Here is an 18,998-nt window from a genome sequence, read left to right as displayed (position 1 = left end):
ATTTGCAAGATATTTCGCAGACGGTATCCGCGTGTGCCTCTGAATGTACCTAGAAAAGTGTATCATTGTATGACACATAGTTTAGGAGATAGGACGCAAATACTGTTCATGACGTTTTAATTTATTACTTCTTTACTGCAACCTCTGTTCACTACACACTTCGCAGACAGTAGCTACATATGCCACTGAATGTACCTAGAAAAATATAGACCGAGAAAAATATATCATTAAACGGCACACGAATGAACTGGCGAACAGGGTGTCGCTCCGTGAAGAGGCCGACGACCGGTTGCAACACAAGTGGTTGATGAAATTTTTGTTGCTATGGCAGGCAACGCTGCGCGCAATTCCCGATCGTCAGGTAGTGCGCGTTCTGTGTACAGTTGAATATCCGATGGTCTACTGTATGGAAGGTGCTTCGAACCATTCTCAAATGGTAACCATACAAGATCCATATCGTACAGAAGCTTGCACCACAGGACCCACAACGTCGTGTAGACTCTTCTCGCCAGGGTTGAATTTAACGAAGGCTGGCCCTGGACCATCCTACTGACAAACGAAGCTCATTTTTTTCTGACGAGTGAGGTGTGCATACAGAACTGCCGAGTGTGGAGATCTTCATCATTGGCCCAATCTTTTTTAAACAGGTTGGCGCTCAAGGACCAAAGACGTGCAGTGTGACTGGCCAGCGTTGTTGCGATACGCAGGATGTCAGACCCACTCTACAGGAGAGAGACGCATTGAACCCAACAGTCTTTATGTAAGATTGGGCCCCGTTGCACATCGCTCGTGAAGTTCACCTGCTTCTCCGAAACACACTTGGAAACGATCGAATTATCAGCCAATAGTTTCCAAATGCTTGGCCGGCACGATCACCTGATCTCACTCCCTGTGATTTCTGGTTGTGGAGCTACCTGAAGGACAGCGATAACCATTCGAACATCCACGCATACCCTGATCTGAAGCGCAGCATATCAACAGAGGTAGCCAGCATATCTCTGGACATGCTTCGTTCTGCTGGGCGGAATGCAATTCTTCACTTTCGGACTGTTTGGAAACTGATGGGCGCCATATTGGGCCCCTCGATTCTGCATTATTTCTCTTCCCATGTGCTTGAAATTAATGCCACCAAGTTTAGTACTCGTATGGTACTTAATTTCCGTGTTATAACGTGTTAAATAGGGAAAGTTTAATTATGACACTTGTGCACAAGTAGGCAAAGCCACGGGTAAAAATCTCATCCTAAGACCCTGGAACGATTTCAGTGGAATCTGGTGCACATGTTAGTTACGATCTGGAAAGAATTACTGTGGGGTAAAAACCACAAGCCTCCTATTGAGATGGGGAGATAAAGTTCAGAGAGTACGGGGAACTAGCAGTTGCATGGAGAGAGGTGTAGGAGGATATGCATAGAAAGTGGGGGCGAAGGAGGTGGTCAGGGAAGTGGAGGAGGTAGGCAGTGAGAGGAAGAAGGAGAGGAGATGGGCAAATAGTAGGTGGAAGTAAATACGTATCTGAGTAACGCCGGGTACTCACATAGTTATAAATAAAGACAAATGCGAAATAGTTAAAATCGTTCTACGCAGACGTAGATGTGGAAAGCGCGTTACTGCCTCTTTGTTGCTGTTCGTTACTACAATAGTATTGGTTTAAGTTAGGGCGAGAAGATTCTGAACATACTGAGTTTGTCTGGCGTACTTTTCGCTGTGTGGTGGATTGTAAACTGCTCAAGATCGGAAAAGCGTAATACATGTTGCTGTAATGATGTGAAGGAACTGGAGAAATTTGCAATAATGAGTGGTTGTTACTTAGGTAATTGGTTAGTTTCATGTTGCATGAATCATTTGTGTGATAAATCTTAACGATGTGGAAGAAATCAATTTATACTCACATCACAAATTATTTTGTAAATATAACTACAAGGTTTATAAATTATAGAGTGCAGCAATCAGTCGTCCATTTTTAGATTTTATTACGCATATCCAGATTTCGGCTAGTGGCTAGCCATTCTCAATGCACCATATTCTATTCTCAATGCATGTAAGTCCCTGTTGTTCGGGCGTCAGTCACATTTTCTTCCGAATGGAAGGTAACCTGATGTGTAAAAGGTGATCATTTACAAGTGGTTTCTTTTGTTAAAAACAAAATAAAGACACGCAGATGTGAGTTAATAATTCATACTCACCACCTTTTACACATTACAATAAAATATAAATTCTTCTGTGGGAATAGAAGGATCTGTCAAGGAAAAACTTCTTCAGTTTATTTTCAGATTTTACTTTGCTGTTTGTCAGACATTTCATATCACTGGGTAAGTGACCAAAAGGTTTGGTTGCAGCACTGTGCACCCCTTTTTGTGCTAACCACAAACTTAAAGTGGCGTAACGAATGTAATTCTTTTCTTCTTGTATTGCAATTACGTACATCATTTGAAATGTAATGTACTACTTACGACAAATTCCATGAGGGAGTAAATATAATGCGAAGTAATAGCCAAAATACGTAACTCTTTAAACAGATGTCTATAAGATTATCGTGGGCGAGCACCACATGTTACTCTTACAGCGCGTTTCAGAGCAACGAAAACTTTCTTGCTTAAAGATTTGTTACACCAGAACATTATTCCGCCTCAAGTTATTAAATGAAAATATGCAAAATACATCACCATACTTATTTGTTTCTGCCAAGCTTTGCAGTGATTCTAAGTGCAAACGTGGGTGAACTCAATTGTTTCAGTAGTTCCAAAAAGTGCTTTTTCCCAATTTAAATTCCCAACAACATGCACACATAAGAATTTTAAAATTGCTCCCTATTTATTATTTCCTCACCACGTGTTACACTTAACATTGGTGTACTAACTCTTGATGCGCAGAACTGAATACGTTGTGCCGTTTTTAAATCTCGGGGTGGCACTATTCGGAGGAAGCCAGTCAATGATAATTTTAAGAACATTGTCTACAATTTCTACTGTTTCTCTATGTAGGCATGGACTGATTACAATACTAGTGTCATCTGCAATAAGAACTAACTCTACTTGTTATATATTAGACGGAAAATCGTTGACACATAAGAGGAACAGTAGCAGATATAACATTGAGCCTTGGGAAATCCCCCACGTGATTTCTCCTTAGCCAGAGTAACGTCCGCGAACTACATTGGCTGAATTACTAAATACTGCTTTCTGCGTTATTTTGGTTAGATATGACATTATCCATTGGGGCTATAACAAAAACGCATAAAGATCAGTTTATCTAAGAGAGGGACGCAAGGTGAACGAGTGTGTAGTTTCCATCCAAATTGCCATCTTTAGCTTATAACGACATGTCATTAATGCATTGCTCCCCACCCGCGGTTGGCTGGCATGTAAAACGCGGCGTTTCAGTTCGGTCACCTCGTCCAAACACACGAGCCCTATTGCGTTCTCCGGCAGCCAGACCAGTGGTACTGCACCGTGCACACCAGTCGCCCCCGACACTCGTTCCCTATGCCGGTCTTGCTACGGTATCTTCAGCCCTAAATGATAGGCCTACCGCAGCAACGTGTTTCAGGACCTTAAAAACTTCGCTTTAACGCACTTCGTATCACTTGGCGTCCTACTTGCTAGTCCAGTACGTCGACCATTTGCAGACACTACCTTTCACTGCGACCCAGAGACAGACAGTTGTCAAACCACGTACTCTTATTGAGTTTACAAGACACATTTCTCATCATTTTCCCTCACGGTGAAGAGAGGAGTTACATGAAGCAGCAAGTAACTGACATACTGGACAGAATCAAACCATGACTGTTAAAGAAGATATTGCAGCAGCCCGCACAATGCTCACAACACTATACTGGAAACGTCATATGGAAACAAGTTCGAAATTTTTTAACCTTGTTACATGACTATCTATGATACAATCAAATCTCACATACTGATTATTAGCTAATGCACTGGGAGGAACGATGATGCTACCGTCTATTACACGAATGAGCCGAAGGGATCGAAAGAAAGCGCTCCTGTCGGCATGAACAATTGAAAAACTCCGTATGTCACGTGAGTGAGCCAAGACCAGAGTTTGTAAAACGATATCCCAATAAAGCCTCTGGTTGGTGACAGGAGGCAGCGTCGGGACTTCATACATTTTCAGCCGTGTTCTAAACGCGATAATTATTTATATTCTTGTTTTTTGTTTTTCATTTATCTACTCACGTCTGTATTAAATTACTACACGAATGTTTTCCAGTGAATATTGAAAAGGCATTGTCTTGTTCGTCTACTAATTGTCTGTTTGGTGAATGAATTAACAAAAAAGAAAAAACAAACGAGTGAATTTTTTGAAACTGTTTTCGGTGAAATTCCTGTAGTATTTCTCGAGTCATAATCAGTCACAAACGTTAGTTTCCGGTAAAATGATTCATTATGCATGGTTTACCGCTAAATTATTGCATACGCGTAAAATCTTCAGCAATGTTAAAGACTTCCTGGCAGATTAAACTGTGTGCCCGACCGAGACTCGAACTCGGGACCTTTGCCTTTCGCGGGCAAGTGCTCTATCATCTGCCAGGAAGTTTCATATCAGCGCACACTCCGCTGCAGAGTGAAAATCTCATTCTGGAATCTTAAAGACATTTCTTCGCGCTATGATCGAGGTGTTCGGAGTTTCTACGTTTCCAATGCTTCTACGATCATTATCATCCAAGGGAATGCACCAAATGTTAGTGAAGAATGAACATTAAAATGGTAAGAACTGACTTTGACGATCTAACGGGAACCGGTGTTATGACTGCGGTAAGGCCGTTGGCAGAAGAAAGCATTACAGTGATGCGAAAAATGGAGAAACAAGAAAAGCGCTATAACAATTAGTTGTAAGGTTACGAGAATTTAAAAAGATTGTAACTCCTGAAAAATACCCAACACACTTACTCGTATATTATGTATTAAAGGTATGACACTTATTGTGGAAGCCAGCTATAATTTGATAATTAATTTTACAGCCTTGTATCGTCTGATCTGAAAACAAATGTTCGTTTAGTAATCTTCTACGGACAAGGGTAGATAAACGAAAGAAAACACTAATAAAACGAAATCAATAACTGGGTTTCGAACGCGAGCACACGGTGTGCAAAAGTAGGAAGCCGCATTCCCATTCACCGTGCCACCATTTCGGGTGAAGTGAATGCGATCTAAAAGGCGTATAAAATACGACGAAAAATTTGATGGCAGTTTTCTCAGAAAAACTCGGATAAGCCAATTCACGTTTTCTCTAATTTTGAGCACTCTTCCACGAAGAAAAGTTTCTGGGAAATCGGGCAATGGCACTTACCGTGTACCCCTCGCCAGCAGCGGACAGCAACACCCACCCATGATCGGTTCTCGGGAATAAATACGACGATGCTACCACACTGGCCTGGTACTACTATCGCATTCTTACTACTCCTAAAACATTAGAGGGATATTTTTGCGTTTCTAGGGTCATTACAGTAAAAATGGTAGCTCTTTTCTCGTATAATTTCACGCAGTTACCTGAAATTAGAAGTGTTGTTACGAATACTACTCGTGGTCTTGCGGTTGGCGTTGCTAACTCTGGCTCACAGCGTCCTGGGTTCGATTACCGCCTGAACGCAGATTTCCTGCAGTAGGAACTGTGTCTGTGTGTTTGTGTCTGTGCGCGGGCGTCTGCGTGTTTTTCTCATAATCATTACATCATGATCGACGGGCAACTTGCCGAAAGGGTGTCAAATGAGAACCATTGTACCAGGAGGCCTAATTCCCAGGGAAGGGGGTCCCCGCCAAAAATGCCATACACAGAAATCTTAATCTAATACACTACTGGCCATTAAAATTGCTACACCAAGAAGAAATGCAGATGATAAACGGGTATTCATTGGACAAATATATTATACTAGAACTGACAAGTGATTACATTTTCACGCAATTTGGGTGCATAGATCCTGAGAAATCAGTACCCAGAACAACCACCTCTGGTCGTAATAACGGTCTTGATACGCCTGGGCATTGAGTCAAGCAGAACTTGGATGGCGTGTGCAGCTACAGCTGCCCATGCAGCTTCAACACGATACCACAGTTCATCAAGAGTAGTGACTGGCGTATTGTGACGAGCCAGTTGCTCGGCCGCCATTGACCAGACGTTTCCAATTGGTGAGACAACTGGAGAATATGCTGGCCACGGTAGCAGTCGAACATTTTCTGTATCCAGAAAGGCCCGTACAGGACCTGCAACATACGGTCGTGCCTTGTCCTGCTGAAATGTAGGGTTTCGCAGGGATCAAATGAAGGGTAGAGTCTCGGGTTGTATAACACATCTGAAATGTAGCGTCCACTGTTCAAAATGCCGTCAACGCGAACAAGAGGTGACCGAGACGTCTAACCAGTGGCACCCCATGCCATCACGCCGGGTGATACGCCAGTACGACGATGACGAATACACGCTTCCAATGTGCGTTCACCGCGATGTCGCCAAACACGGATGCGACCATCATAATGCTGTAAACAGAACCTGCACTCATCCGAAAATATGACTATTTGCCATTCGTGCAACCAGGTTCGTCGTTGAGTACACCATCGCAGGCGCTCCTGTCGGTGATGCAGCATCAAGGGTAACCGCAGCCATGGTCTCCGAGCTGATAGTCCATGCTGCTGCAAACGTCGTCGAACTGTTCGTGCAGATGGTTGTTGTCTTTCAAATGTCCCCATCTGTTGACTCAGGGATCGAGACGTGACTGCACGATCCGTTACAGCAATGCAGATAAGATGCCAGTCATCTCGACTGCTAGTGATACGAGGCCGCTGGGATTTAGCACAGCGTTACGTATTACCCTCCTGAACCCACAGATTCCATTTCTGCTAACAGTCATTGGATCTCGACCAACGCGAGCAGCAGTGTCGCGATACGATAAACTGCAATCGCGATAGGCTCCAATCCGACCTTTATCAAAGTCGGAAACATGATAGTACGCATTTCTCCTCCTTAGACGAGGCATCACAACAACGTTTCACCAGGCAAAGCCGGTCAACTGCTGTTTGTGTATGAGAAATCGGTTGGAAACTTTCTTCATGTCAGTACGTTGTAGGTGTCGCCACCGGTGCCAGCCTTGTGTGAATGCTCTGAAAAGCTAATCGTTTGCATATCACAGCATCTTCTCCCTGTCGGTTAAATTTCGCGTCTGTAGCACGTCATCTTCTTGGTGTAGCAATATTAATGGCCAGTAGTGTAGTTAGCACATCCGGACCAGGACGATCAAATACACCTAAATCAAATCGCTACGAGTAAGTTGGTGCAGTGGGCAATGGTCTGCAGCCAGATTTCAGAGGAGTGGAATCGGATCCTTTTCTTAATCTGTAATCACAGTGGCAAAGACGACGCCTCTAAAGATCTCCCGATAACATCGTCCGACAATTGGCTATCAGTACATCCTGTATCCCCCCATGAACCATGGACCTTGCCGTTGGTGGGGAGGCTTTTCGTGCCTCAGCGATACAGATGGCCGTACCGTAGGTGCAACCACAACTGAGGGGTATCTGTTGAGAGGCCAGACAAACGTGAGGTTCCAGAAGAGGGGTAGCTGTCTGAATGATTGACTGATCTGGCCTTGTAACACTAACCAAAACGGCCTTGCTGTGCTGGTACTGCGAAGGGCTGAAAGCAAGGGGAAACTACAGCCGTAATTTTTCCCGAGGGCATACAGCTTTACTGTATGGTTAAATGATTATGGCGTCCTCTTGGGTAAAATATTCCGGATGTAAAATAGTCCCCCATTCGGATCTCCGGGCGGGGACTACTCAGGAGGACGTCATTATCAGGAGAAAGAAAACTGGCGTTCTGCGGATCGGAGCGTGGAATGTCAGATCCCTTAATCGGGCAGGTAGGTTAGGAAACTTGAAACGGGAAATGGATAGGTTAAAGTTAGATACAGTGGGAATTAGTGAAGTTCGGTGGCAGGAGGAACAAGAGATTTGGTCAGGTGAGTACAGGGTTATAAATACAAAATCAAATAGGGGTAATGCAGGAGTAGGTTTAATAATGAATTAAAAAAAAGGAGTGCGGGTATGCTACTACAAACAGCATAGTGAACGCATTATTGTGGCCAAGATAGGCACGAAGCCCACACCTACTACAGCAGTACAAGTTTATAAGCCAACTAGCTCTGCAGATGATGAAGAAATTGATGAAATGTATGATGAGATAAAATAAATTATTCAGGTAGTGAAGGGAGACGAAAATTTAATAGTCATGGGTGACTGGAATTCGAGAGTAGGAAAAGGGAGAGAAGGAAACATAGTAGGTGAATATGGATTGGGGGAAAGAAATGAAAGAGGAAGCAGTCTGGCAGAATTTTGCACAGAGCATAACTTAATCATAGCTAATACTTGGCTCAAGAATCACAAAAGAAGGTTGTATACATGGAAGAATCCTGCAAATACTAGAAGGTATCAGATAGATTATATAATCGTAAGACAGAGACTTAGAAACCAGGTATTGAATTGTAAGACATTTCCAGGGACAGATGTGGACTCTGAAAACAATCTATTGGTTATGAACTGTAGATTAAAACTGAAGAAACTGCAGAAGGGTGGGAATTTAAGGAGATGGGACCTGGACAAACTGATTAAACCTGAGGTTGTACAGAGTTTCAGGGAGAGCATAAGGCAACAATTGTCGCAAATGGGGGAAAGAAATACAATAGATGAAGAATGGGTAGCTCTGAGGGATGAAGTAGTGAAGGCAGCAGAGGATCAAGTAGGTAAAACGACGAGAGCTAGTAGAAATCCTTGGGTAACTGAAGAAATATTGAATTTAACTCATGAAAGGAGAAAATATAAAAATGCAGTAAATGAAACAGGCAAAAAGGAATACAAACGTCTCAAAAATGAGATCGACAGGAAGTGCAAAATGGCTAAGCAGGGATGGCTAGAGGACAAATGTAAGGATGTAGAGGCTTATCTCACTAGGGGTAAGATAGATACTGCCAACAGGAAAATTAAAGAGACCTTTGGAGAAAAGAGAACCACTTGTATGAATATCAAGAGCTCAGATGGAAACCCAGTTCTAAGCAAAGAAGGGAAAGAAGAGAGTTGGAAGGAGTATATAGAGGGTCTATACAAAGACGATGTACTTGAGGACAATATTCTGGAAATGGAAGAGAATGTAGATGAAGACGAAATGGGAGATACAATACTGCGTGAAGAGTTTGACAGAGCACTGAAAGACCTGAGTCGAAACAAGGCCCCGGGAGTAGACAACATTCCATTAAAACTACTGACAACCTTGGGAGATCCAGTCCTGACAAAACTATACCATCTGGTGAGCAAGATGTATGAGACAGGCGAAATACCCTCAGACTTCAAGAAGAATATAATAATTCCAATACTAAAGGAAGCAGGTGTTGACAGATGTGAAAATTACCGAACGATCAGTTTAATAAGTCACAGCTGCAAAATACTAACGCGAATTCTTTACAGACGAATGGAAAAACTAGTAGTAGCCGACCTCGGGGAAGATCAGTTTGGATTCCGTAGAAATACTGGAACACGTGAGACAATACTGACCTTACGACTTATCTTAGAAGAAAGATTAAGGAAAGGCAAACCTACGTTTCTAGCAACTGTAGACTTAGAGAAAGCTTTTGACAATGTTGACTGAAATACCCTCTTTCAAATTCTAATGGTGGCAGGGGTAAAATATAGGAAGCGAAAGACTATTTACAATTTGTACAGAAACCAGATGGCAGTTATAAGAGTCGAGGGACATGAAAGGGAATCAGTGGTTGGGAAGGGAGTGAGACAGGGTTGTAGCCTCTCCCCGATGTTATTCAATCTGTATATCGAGCAAGCAGTAAAGGAAACAAAAGAAAAATTCGGAGTAGGTATTAAAATCCATGGAGAAGAAATAAAAACTTTGAGGTTCGCCAATGACATTGTAATTCTGCCAGAGACAGCAAAGGACTTGGAAGAGCAGTTGAACGGAATGGACAGTGTCTTGAAAGGAGGATATAAGATGAACATCAACAAAAGCAAAACAAGGATAATGGAATGTAGTCGAATTAAGTCGGGTGATGCTGAGGGAATTAGATTAGGAAATGAGACACTTAAAGTAGTAAAGGAGTTTCGCTATTTGGGGAGCAAAATAACTGATGATGGTCGAAGTAGAGAGGATATAAAATGTTGACTGGCAATGGCAAGGAAAGTGTTTCTGAAGAAGAGAAATTTGTTAACATCGAGTATAGATTTAAGTGTCAGGAAGTCGTTTCTGAAAGTATTTGTATGGAGTGTACTCATGTATGGAGGTGAAACATGGACGATAACTAGTTTGGACAAGAAGAGAATAGAAGCTTTCGAAATGTGGTGCTACAGAAGAATGCTGAAGATTAGATGGGTAGATCACGTAACTAATGAGGAGGTGTTGAATAGAATTGGGGAGAAGGGGAGTTTATGGCACAACTTGACAAGAAGAAGGGACCGGTTGGTTGGACATGTTCTGAGGCATCAAGGGATCACAAATTTAGCATTGGAGGGCAGCGTGGAGGGTAATAGTCGTAGAGGGAGACCAAGAGATGATTACACAAAGCAGATTCAGAAGGATGTAGGTTGCAGTAAGTACTGGGAGATGAAGAAGCTTGCACAGGATAGAGTAGCATGGAGAGCTGCATCAAACCAGTCTCAGAACTGAATACCATAACAACAACAACTACATCCTATATCCTTCGCCAGTTTTTGGCGATAGCAAGGAGATTAGAGTTAGATCACCTCTGTCTCGCCATGGACTTGGCGAGTGCTGGAGTTTCTTTCCTTAGTTAGTTGAATAATCAGACAAGTTTCACGAAAATACACTGACTGAAAAAATCGTAGAACCAAAATATAATTAATGCAGAATGATGAAACCTCGGGAATATGTTTGTCTAGGTAACATATTTAAGTGATTGACATTGCAAGATCACATATTAAGGTAAGGGCTTGATAAGCCATTGCAAATGTTAAATGCTGGTACATTAATGACCTGTGTAACCGCCAGAACGCTGAATACAAGCATGTAAAGATGCATGCATTGTGTTGTACAGGTGCCGGTAGTTAGTGTGAGGGATGGAGTTCCATGCCTGTTGCACTTGGGCAATACAGGATCCGTTAATGCGTTTGGGGATGACGCTGGAGTTATCCATCGACGACAGATATGGCGATCAAACAGACCAAGGCAACATCTCGACACTCTGTAGAGCACGTTAGGTTGCAACAGCGGTATGTGGGCAACCGTTATCTTGTTGTAAAACACCCCCTGGATTGCTGTTCATGAATGGCAGCAAAGGGTGTCAAATCACCAGGTTCACATACGAATTTGCAGTTTGGGTGCGTGGAATAACCACGAGATTGCACCTGCTGTCATCCGAAATTGTCACCCAGACCACAACTCCAGGTGTAGGTCCAGTGCGTCTAACACGCGGACATGTTGGATGCAGGCGCTCAACTGGTCTCCTTCTAACAAACACACCGCAGTCACTGAGACCGCGACAGAGCTCTCGCTTGACACCACTCCAGTCGTTAATGGCGACGGTTTGGTAACAGGGGAATGCGCTCTATCGGGCGTCTGGCTCGTAGCTTTCAAGTAACCGTTTTGTGACAGTTCGTTGTGTCACTGTGGTGCCATCTACTGCTCAAATTGCTGCTACAGATGCAGAACGATGCGCCAGAGCCATGCGGCTATCACAATGGACTTCCCTTTCGGTAGTGCCACGTGGTCGTCTGGAGCCCGGTCTTCTTGCGCCCGTACATTCTCGAGACAAGCACTGCTAGCAATCATGTACAGTGGCTACATTCCTGCAAAGTATTTCTGCAGTATCGCAGAGGGAACATCCAGCTTGACATAGCCTTATTATATGACCTCGTTCAGACTCAGTGAGGTGCCGATAATGGTGTCTTGGTCGCCTTTAAGGCAGTCATATCTAACGTCAAGTCACAATGTCCAGTCTGAAAGATAACTAACGCTCACGACCGTTACAGTGTCTATTCAAAGCAAACCTGATTTGCATTCTCACAGTAGTGTTACTAACGCCACCCGTTTACAGATATAGAAAAACGCCTGCCGAGTTCCGTTTATGTCCTACAGCTCCTTCTTGGTGCTGAGATTTTTCCTCCGTGCCAGTTGACAAGACGTTATCCTTATTTCTCTATTAATTGTCTGTTTGGTGAACGAATTAAGGGGAAAAAATAAATAAATGATTCTTGTTGGCACTGTAAAGAAAGATTGCAAACCCTATGCGCAACTTCAAATAAAATAATCAGAACATACATATGTCCATTAACTTTCAATGACCGTCATTCAGCGTACGTGTGAAAGGCAAAAAGAAAATTAGATTAAGACTTAACAGCTAAAGCACTGGAAATTGGAACCACATAAGTCACATTTGATAACCACCTCATACAACGAAATCGCCGCTCTGCTGGCATAAAAACACCTGTTACTAGTACTTATAATTCGTAGACTGCTAATGCCCACCTGTCACAATAAATAAAATCCACTACAGTAACTTTTAAGTTTCGGAAACGACATGTGCCACCTTCTTCACTTGAACACATACTTTCTGAAGTTATAAACAAGGCCTACAACTTCTGTTACGGATTTAGCCTGCTTGACATACTGTGTTTTAAGTATAGACGCGATGCTGAAATGGCTGGACAGCCACAGAACACGCGTAATGTAATATAACGTTCTGTTAATTATATATATATATATATATATATATATATATATATATATATATATATATATTGATTTCAGACCTGAGGTTCGGAGACATAATCCTATTATTATATAACAGAGCGCCACAAATTCCTTCTTCCTTGTAGAAAACTTAAAACTTTCTCACGATCCGAAATTTGCGTGGTGGGACATCGACAGAAGAAAACGGATATGACTTCCGCCGATCTTCGTCAGAAGTCTGTACGTTCTTGAGTTGACGTTGGTTACGCTGGGATCCCGCAAGTACTGATTTGAAAAGATTGGCCGTACTCGGCCAATGTCGGGCGTAGGCAATATTTGTGGCACTGTGATCGCAGCTTTAGACTCAGATTTCGGTTTAACCTGATTTCTTTTATTCGGTGAACGCACAGGCTGGGAGGGATACCCATTTCAAAATTGTCCTTTATATCTGATGTGTCGACAGAAGTGCTGACACAGTGTGATTTGAGGGGACCGCAATGCACGCTATAAACACACGAAGGATAGCGTGAGGTCTGAAACAGGATACGTAATGAATGCTATAAAGAAAAGTACGTAGCTTTTGGAATACTTAACTTTAATCCATCCTTGTTGTATACATCGTTCTTGATGAGACATGCTTTATACGATAAGTATCAATTGCTATGTAAGGCTAATGGCGCCTTGCTAGGTCGTAGCCGTGGACTTAGCTGAAGGCTATTCTAACTATCTGCTCGGCAAAGGAGCGAGGCTTCGTCAGTGTAGTCGCTAGCAAAGTCGTCCGTACAACTGGGGCGAGTGCTAGTCCGTCTCTCGAGACCTGCCGTGTGGTGGCGCTCGGTCTGCGATCACTGACAGTGGCGACACACGGGTCCGACATGTACTAATGGACCGCGGCCGATTTAAAGCTACCACCTAGCAAGTGTGGTGGCTGGCGGTGGCACCACAATATCTAATGCCATTGTTGCCGCTCTTACCTCAAACGCTAAACAACCCATCCTTTTTTATGGTTCCGCGACTCAATCAGTAGAAACGAGTCCCTTATAGGATTATTTCGTTGTCATCTGTCTGTCTCTAAGGAACGGGTAGAGGAATCAAGGTGAATTATATGTCACCCTTGGAGGTGCGAAAAATTCAAGCTCCTAATCGAATGATACAGCCATTTTTGATTCAAACTCACTCATTAAAACCTATAGGATACTTCCTGTTGACCTACAATCAGGAAATTTGCCAAAATGCAAGATTTCACACAGTAGGTAAAGGAAAGAAACCCGAAAATTGTTAATTCGCAATTATATCGCTTAAAAATATTTTTATACGATTACAAACTTCCATAGCATTCCTGACCCGTCAAAAATCTTTGGAGCCGCTGTGGTGATTCTCATGTGGCTTTTAGTTGTAGGCTGGGCTACGTTGAAGACCCTTGTCGCTGTGAGAACAACGTACTTGCCATCTAGCAGTGATAGGAATACGGTCTGCCAACTACCACGCCACGACGGCGCTAGCATCGCGGTTACTTTACAAACTACTCATTCAACACCCAAACGTTCCTTGACAGTCAGTGCGAAGGACAAGTTCAGTGCCTGTAATATTTCATATCAAAGTAGTACTGATAACTGACACAGGATTAAACTTCCTCTGTTTGCTATGGGGTACCGATGTCCTATACAATACCAGTTGACCCAATTCGCAAAACAGTTCGATATTTACGTAACGGTCATTACCCTATGGCCAGCTTTACTGTTTTCTTCTCTGGAGACTTATGTTAAAACTTGCTAGTAATTGCAGCAGGGACGAGAGCAGACGAAGTCAACGCATCAGCAGTTGCCTTCTTAATCTAACTCCAGAATCAATAAAATAAATGAAAAATTAGGTAGTGAATGCAAAAATTACTTAAAAAATTCAAACTTGAATTAAAACATTTTCGGAAGACCTGAAAACCCCGGGACCGATATCTTGCCAGTATCGATATCGATCATCATCATCATCAGTTATCTGCTATATTAGCAGGTCCTTTGCCTCTCCATTTTCTGCGATCCATTGCTTCCTTCTTAAGGCTGCTGTATGTTGTACCGTCCATCATTTCATACAGTATCTGCAATCTCTTCCTTCCTCGCTTCCTTTTCCCTTCTACATTACCTTCTAAAACTGTTTTTATCAGTCCGTCATTCTTTCTTAATATATGCCCAATCCAATTTCTTTTTCTTCTCTTTATTACATCTAATAACTGCCTTTTCTCTCCCACTCTTCTCAGTACCTCTTCATTTTTTACTCTGTCCATCCAACTCTGACTGGAAATGGAAGAGAATGTAGATGAAGACGAAATGGGAGATACAATACTGCGTGAAGAGTTTGACAGAGCACTGAAAGACCTGAGTCGAAACAAGGCCCCGGGAGTAGACAACATTTCATTAAAACTACTGACGGCCTTGGGAGATCCAGTCCCACCTGCCCCATAAGTTGGATCGATATCGATAAGAAGCAAAAATCGTCGAGATTCTCGATTCCTTGGATGAACTATGCGGCAGCTCAGGCTGGAGTTGGCGGTCATGTGGGCATGAGGTGTGCTTCTTTGTGTGTATGAATGGTGTGTGTTTTTCTTTTGCTGAGGAAGGCTGTGGCCGAAAACTTTTAGGAAGTGCCTCGTAATTGCGTCTGTCTGTAACTTCATGTGTCTTCTTTACGGTAAGCATCACTCTACCTTTTCCTACATTGTTGACATTTGTACCTAGACTTTCCACTGTTTCACATTCATAATCAAGATTATACGGAACTCCCGGAGCGCGAGTCCTACTAGCATTTATGTATTATAACTAGAGACCGGATTATAGGCATCAGAAAACCCTTAAAATATGCATGAAGAGCGTTTAAAAATTCATGAAAAATGTCGAAATATGCAAGATCAAATAATAAAGAAACATAATAGCTACTGTGTGCATTACACCTGAAAGTCGAACCTGTGCTTATCAGTTACGAGGAAGAGCGCCTGCCACGCCAAAAATCGGTACATTTAGAATGCTGATATTTTCTGAATACTCTCTAGTAGAGGTTAGGAAGGGAGGCTTTCTGGGATTATTTTCTAAAAATTTGCAAAATGGGGGTACATACCGAGTTTCAAGAATTGTTCCTTCTTTGCCATTGTTGTCGGTAATAAGCGGATGCGATGCGATGTACAGAATCAACTGCGAGATATATCTCTCGCTGAGGGGCAATTTAAACTCCGGATTATTTTATTTAAAAAGCAACAAAAGTCACGATTTTTTTAACAGCATTAACTTTTAATTAGAACTATTGGACCAAAGTATTATTTACGATTTATTTTACATTTTTCTTCTATTGTAAACATAAACGACCAAGTACTGTTCCAAATGTTAGATAGTAAGATTGTGTCTTCGATCATTCTAAACATGTTTATAAGCAGAAAAGGATCGTTCTACATCAACTGTGGCAACTGGCCACTATTTGAATTTTTGTGCTATGTTGGCAGTTAATGTTTTTGGTTAATTTTCACCTGCCCCATTAATAAAACTATCAGTTTGACACATAGGTTCAAAGTATGGGCTATTGTTTAAAATTTTTTCAAACTTTTCTTCAAGTTTTCTTGAGAATACCGCCGGCAATGATGAGTTCACTAGAATAATTTTATTCATTGACTGAATAGATTCATTCAGTGCCAAACCTTGGGTTTCAAGGTTGTTAGTACTTTCAGGTGTATGGAAATGATGAGCGCTAATCACAGCAATGTCTTTTTTAATACCGGAATCATTAAAAGCTTCCTTGCACTGGCAGACTGCCAAAGCCTTTGCACTATCGAAGTCGTTTACTGCCTCTCCAATGGCCTCGAAATGTTAATTGTAAAACAACACAGCTTCGACCCACGTACCCAAACGAGTTACTACTGGTTCGGGAGGTAAAGGCACATTTCGTAGTTTTCCTTTGTAGGTCTTGAGGCGAGCAGGAGCCTTTAGAAACACTTTCTTTATGGATGAAATCGGTTTATTTACATTCACAAAGTGGAACTACTTCTTCAGCAAGGCGATGTACTCCATGAGCAAAGCACGTCACATGATTCAAGTTGGGATAAAATACTCAGAGAGTTTTTCTGCTTTGGTCATATAGGGAGCAGATCTAAAATAAACACAAACACCCTTTCATCTGCAGAAGATTTTCGAAATATTTTTCTGATACCCTCATTCACAACTCTGGCGATCGTAGAATGATTTACTTTTTCAAGTTCTTTGCAGGCTGCTAAATAGGAAGAAGAAGGCTCTTCCTTTAAAGTACTAACATTGTAGTTTGCAATGCAACGGCCACAAATGTCTGTAGTTTCGTCAACTGAAATCCAGGTAGTGCTGTCCTTGAGTTCATTGCGTATTTCTTCCAGAACATTTATGTAAACTGTCGGTATATAATTTTTACGGAATGTTGATTCATCTGGTATATTTTGGTTCAAACAATAGTTGCGTAGGAAAACTTTGAGGGTAGGGTTTGTAAGTTTGTGAAGAGGTATATATCCATGTGAAGCAGACTTATTTGGCTACCTTTGGACCAATCCCTGCTACTGCAACTTGCTATTGCCAGAGGTTGTTGTCGTGGTCCTTTCTTCTGCATTCGTGCGATATGATGACTTTTCTTGACATGGTGGTCTATTTGATGCTTTGTTTTGAACGTAACGTTTTTATCGCAAACTCGCAGTATAAAACAATTCTGACACATGTAAATGTTCCAGGATGGTCAGCTATACACGAAACGAGGTTTCTTTTTCCGTGCGGCATGGCGCACAACACGTTACATACTACACGTCGTAAAGACGTTCAGCTGTATACAAGTAAATAGAATGCTAAACTGAAACAATGGACGTGTGACTAAAAGCTTGCGTAGTTTAATTTAATTGTTGCCAACGCTTACGGTATGACAGCGGAGGGGATTAACCAGGGGCGCGTGCGCAGAAGCATTGACTCTTGTCTGCCTGTTCCTGTTCCTCTTCTCTAATGGCAGTGGCCTCTCGGTTAGCCATGGCAAGCAGTTCTAGGTCACGGTCAACCTGTGAGGCATCGCAGCTAGATGGAGCTGGAGACAGTCTTTTTAAATTTTTAAAATATTGTAAACATAGGGCGAAAGTGTGCATAGTCACTAGTTTTTAGTTTAAATATGACATAGAGCGCAAATGTGCATCGTCACTAGTTTTTAGTCCAAATATGCAATAATCGGTGAAAAGGAGCCAAATATGCAAATGCATATGCATCATGCAAATGCATATAATCTGGTCTCTGACTATAACCATTGCTTACGGAGCGCATTGTTGGATCCAGTAGTATCGAGGCCTCAAGTAAAACACTAAGCGTTACTTTTACTGAGCAGGGAATTCGAAGTACTTGTTCTTATAAAAACTTATAAATTTTTAAATCCCTTATCGTGCTATGTAAAAAAATAGGCGACAAATAAAATTGTGGAACAACAAAAAAAGGCTTCAGTTAGAGAGCAAAATCTGTTAAATTGAAATGAATTTGTAGTCACTCATAGAAATTGCATTCGAACTGGAGAAAAATACTCAAATGTGTGTAGGCAAAACATACCACTTCGACTCCTCCATGAACCATTGCCGTGAACCGACTGGAGTTCTGAATGCTAATGTGTGGCCTTAAAACGAACTGGTGCGTTGGAGAGATAGAGAAATCGGCGGCGCTTAGCCTAATGCGCCCGTCGTGCAAAATGGCCCTCGCGCTGACAAGAAAGACAGCAATCGTCAGTTTTCCAGCAAGAAGAAACCGTCAGAGAATGAGGAAGAGACACCTTAGTCACTCAAGAGATTCTTGGCATACTGGTTAGATAAGACTGACACAATAATTAGCGTTTATGAGTTCTCACTTCTTATTAGGTGTTACAGCGATTTGTTTCCTTTCCAGTCCATGAACCTCATTGACAGTGGAAAAAAGTAAAGCTTTTCGTCAGGATTTTTTCAGGTTTTGTATCCTGATTGTATTTATGTGGCCATTCTCATTAGATGGCAAGATAGAACTTACTATCTGGGGTATCCTACTTAGCTCAGGGAGTAGATATGAGATCGTGTGGCGGTTGGAATAAAAGGAATCTCTTTAAAGTACAAGAGATGAAAAATTGTTATTGAAAAATAGTCTAACTATTTGCAATACTTGTTAAAGTACAAGAGACAAAAAAAAATAACGACGTATTCTAACTATTCACAATACTTGTTTGTAAACAATATCTTTCATTTCTTTATCTGGGGTATTTGTATACAAACATTTTGACTTTCCTACTCGACAGCAAGCTATGTATAGTTGACTTTGA

The 18,998-nt window shown here is 42.0% G+C and overlaps 1 protein-coding gene across 1 annotated transcript in view; it reads right to left on the bottom strand.

Moving 5' to 3' along the window:
- LOC126474030 (solute carrier family 22 member 7-like) overlaps nt 1–18,395 on the bottom strand; it is a 95,575-nt gene extending 77,180 nt beyond the window's left edge. Inside the window, exon 1 of the mRNA XM_050101437.1 lies at nt 18,266–18,395. Within this exon, the coding sequence (XP_049957394.1) occupies nt 18,266–18,289 (24 nt within the window). The 5' untranslated portion in view covers nt 18,290–18,395. The remainder of the gene's footprint in view (nt 1–18,265) is intronic.
- Nucleotides 18,396–18,998: the final 603 nt, after the last annotated feature.

The sequence above is a fragment of the Schistocerca serialis genome, chromosome 4 (genome assembly GCF_023864345.2).
Source record: "Schistocerca serialis cubense isolate TAMUIC-IGC-003099 chromosome 4, iqSchSeri2.2, whole genome shotgun sequence".
Classification (NCBI taxonomy): Eukaryota; Metazoa; Arthropoda; class Insecta; order Orthoptera; family Acrididae; genus Schistocerca; species Schistocerca serialis.
Note: the sequence above shows the minus strand (reverse complement) of the source record. Positions and strands in the feature narration are given on the sequence as shown.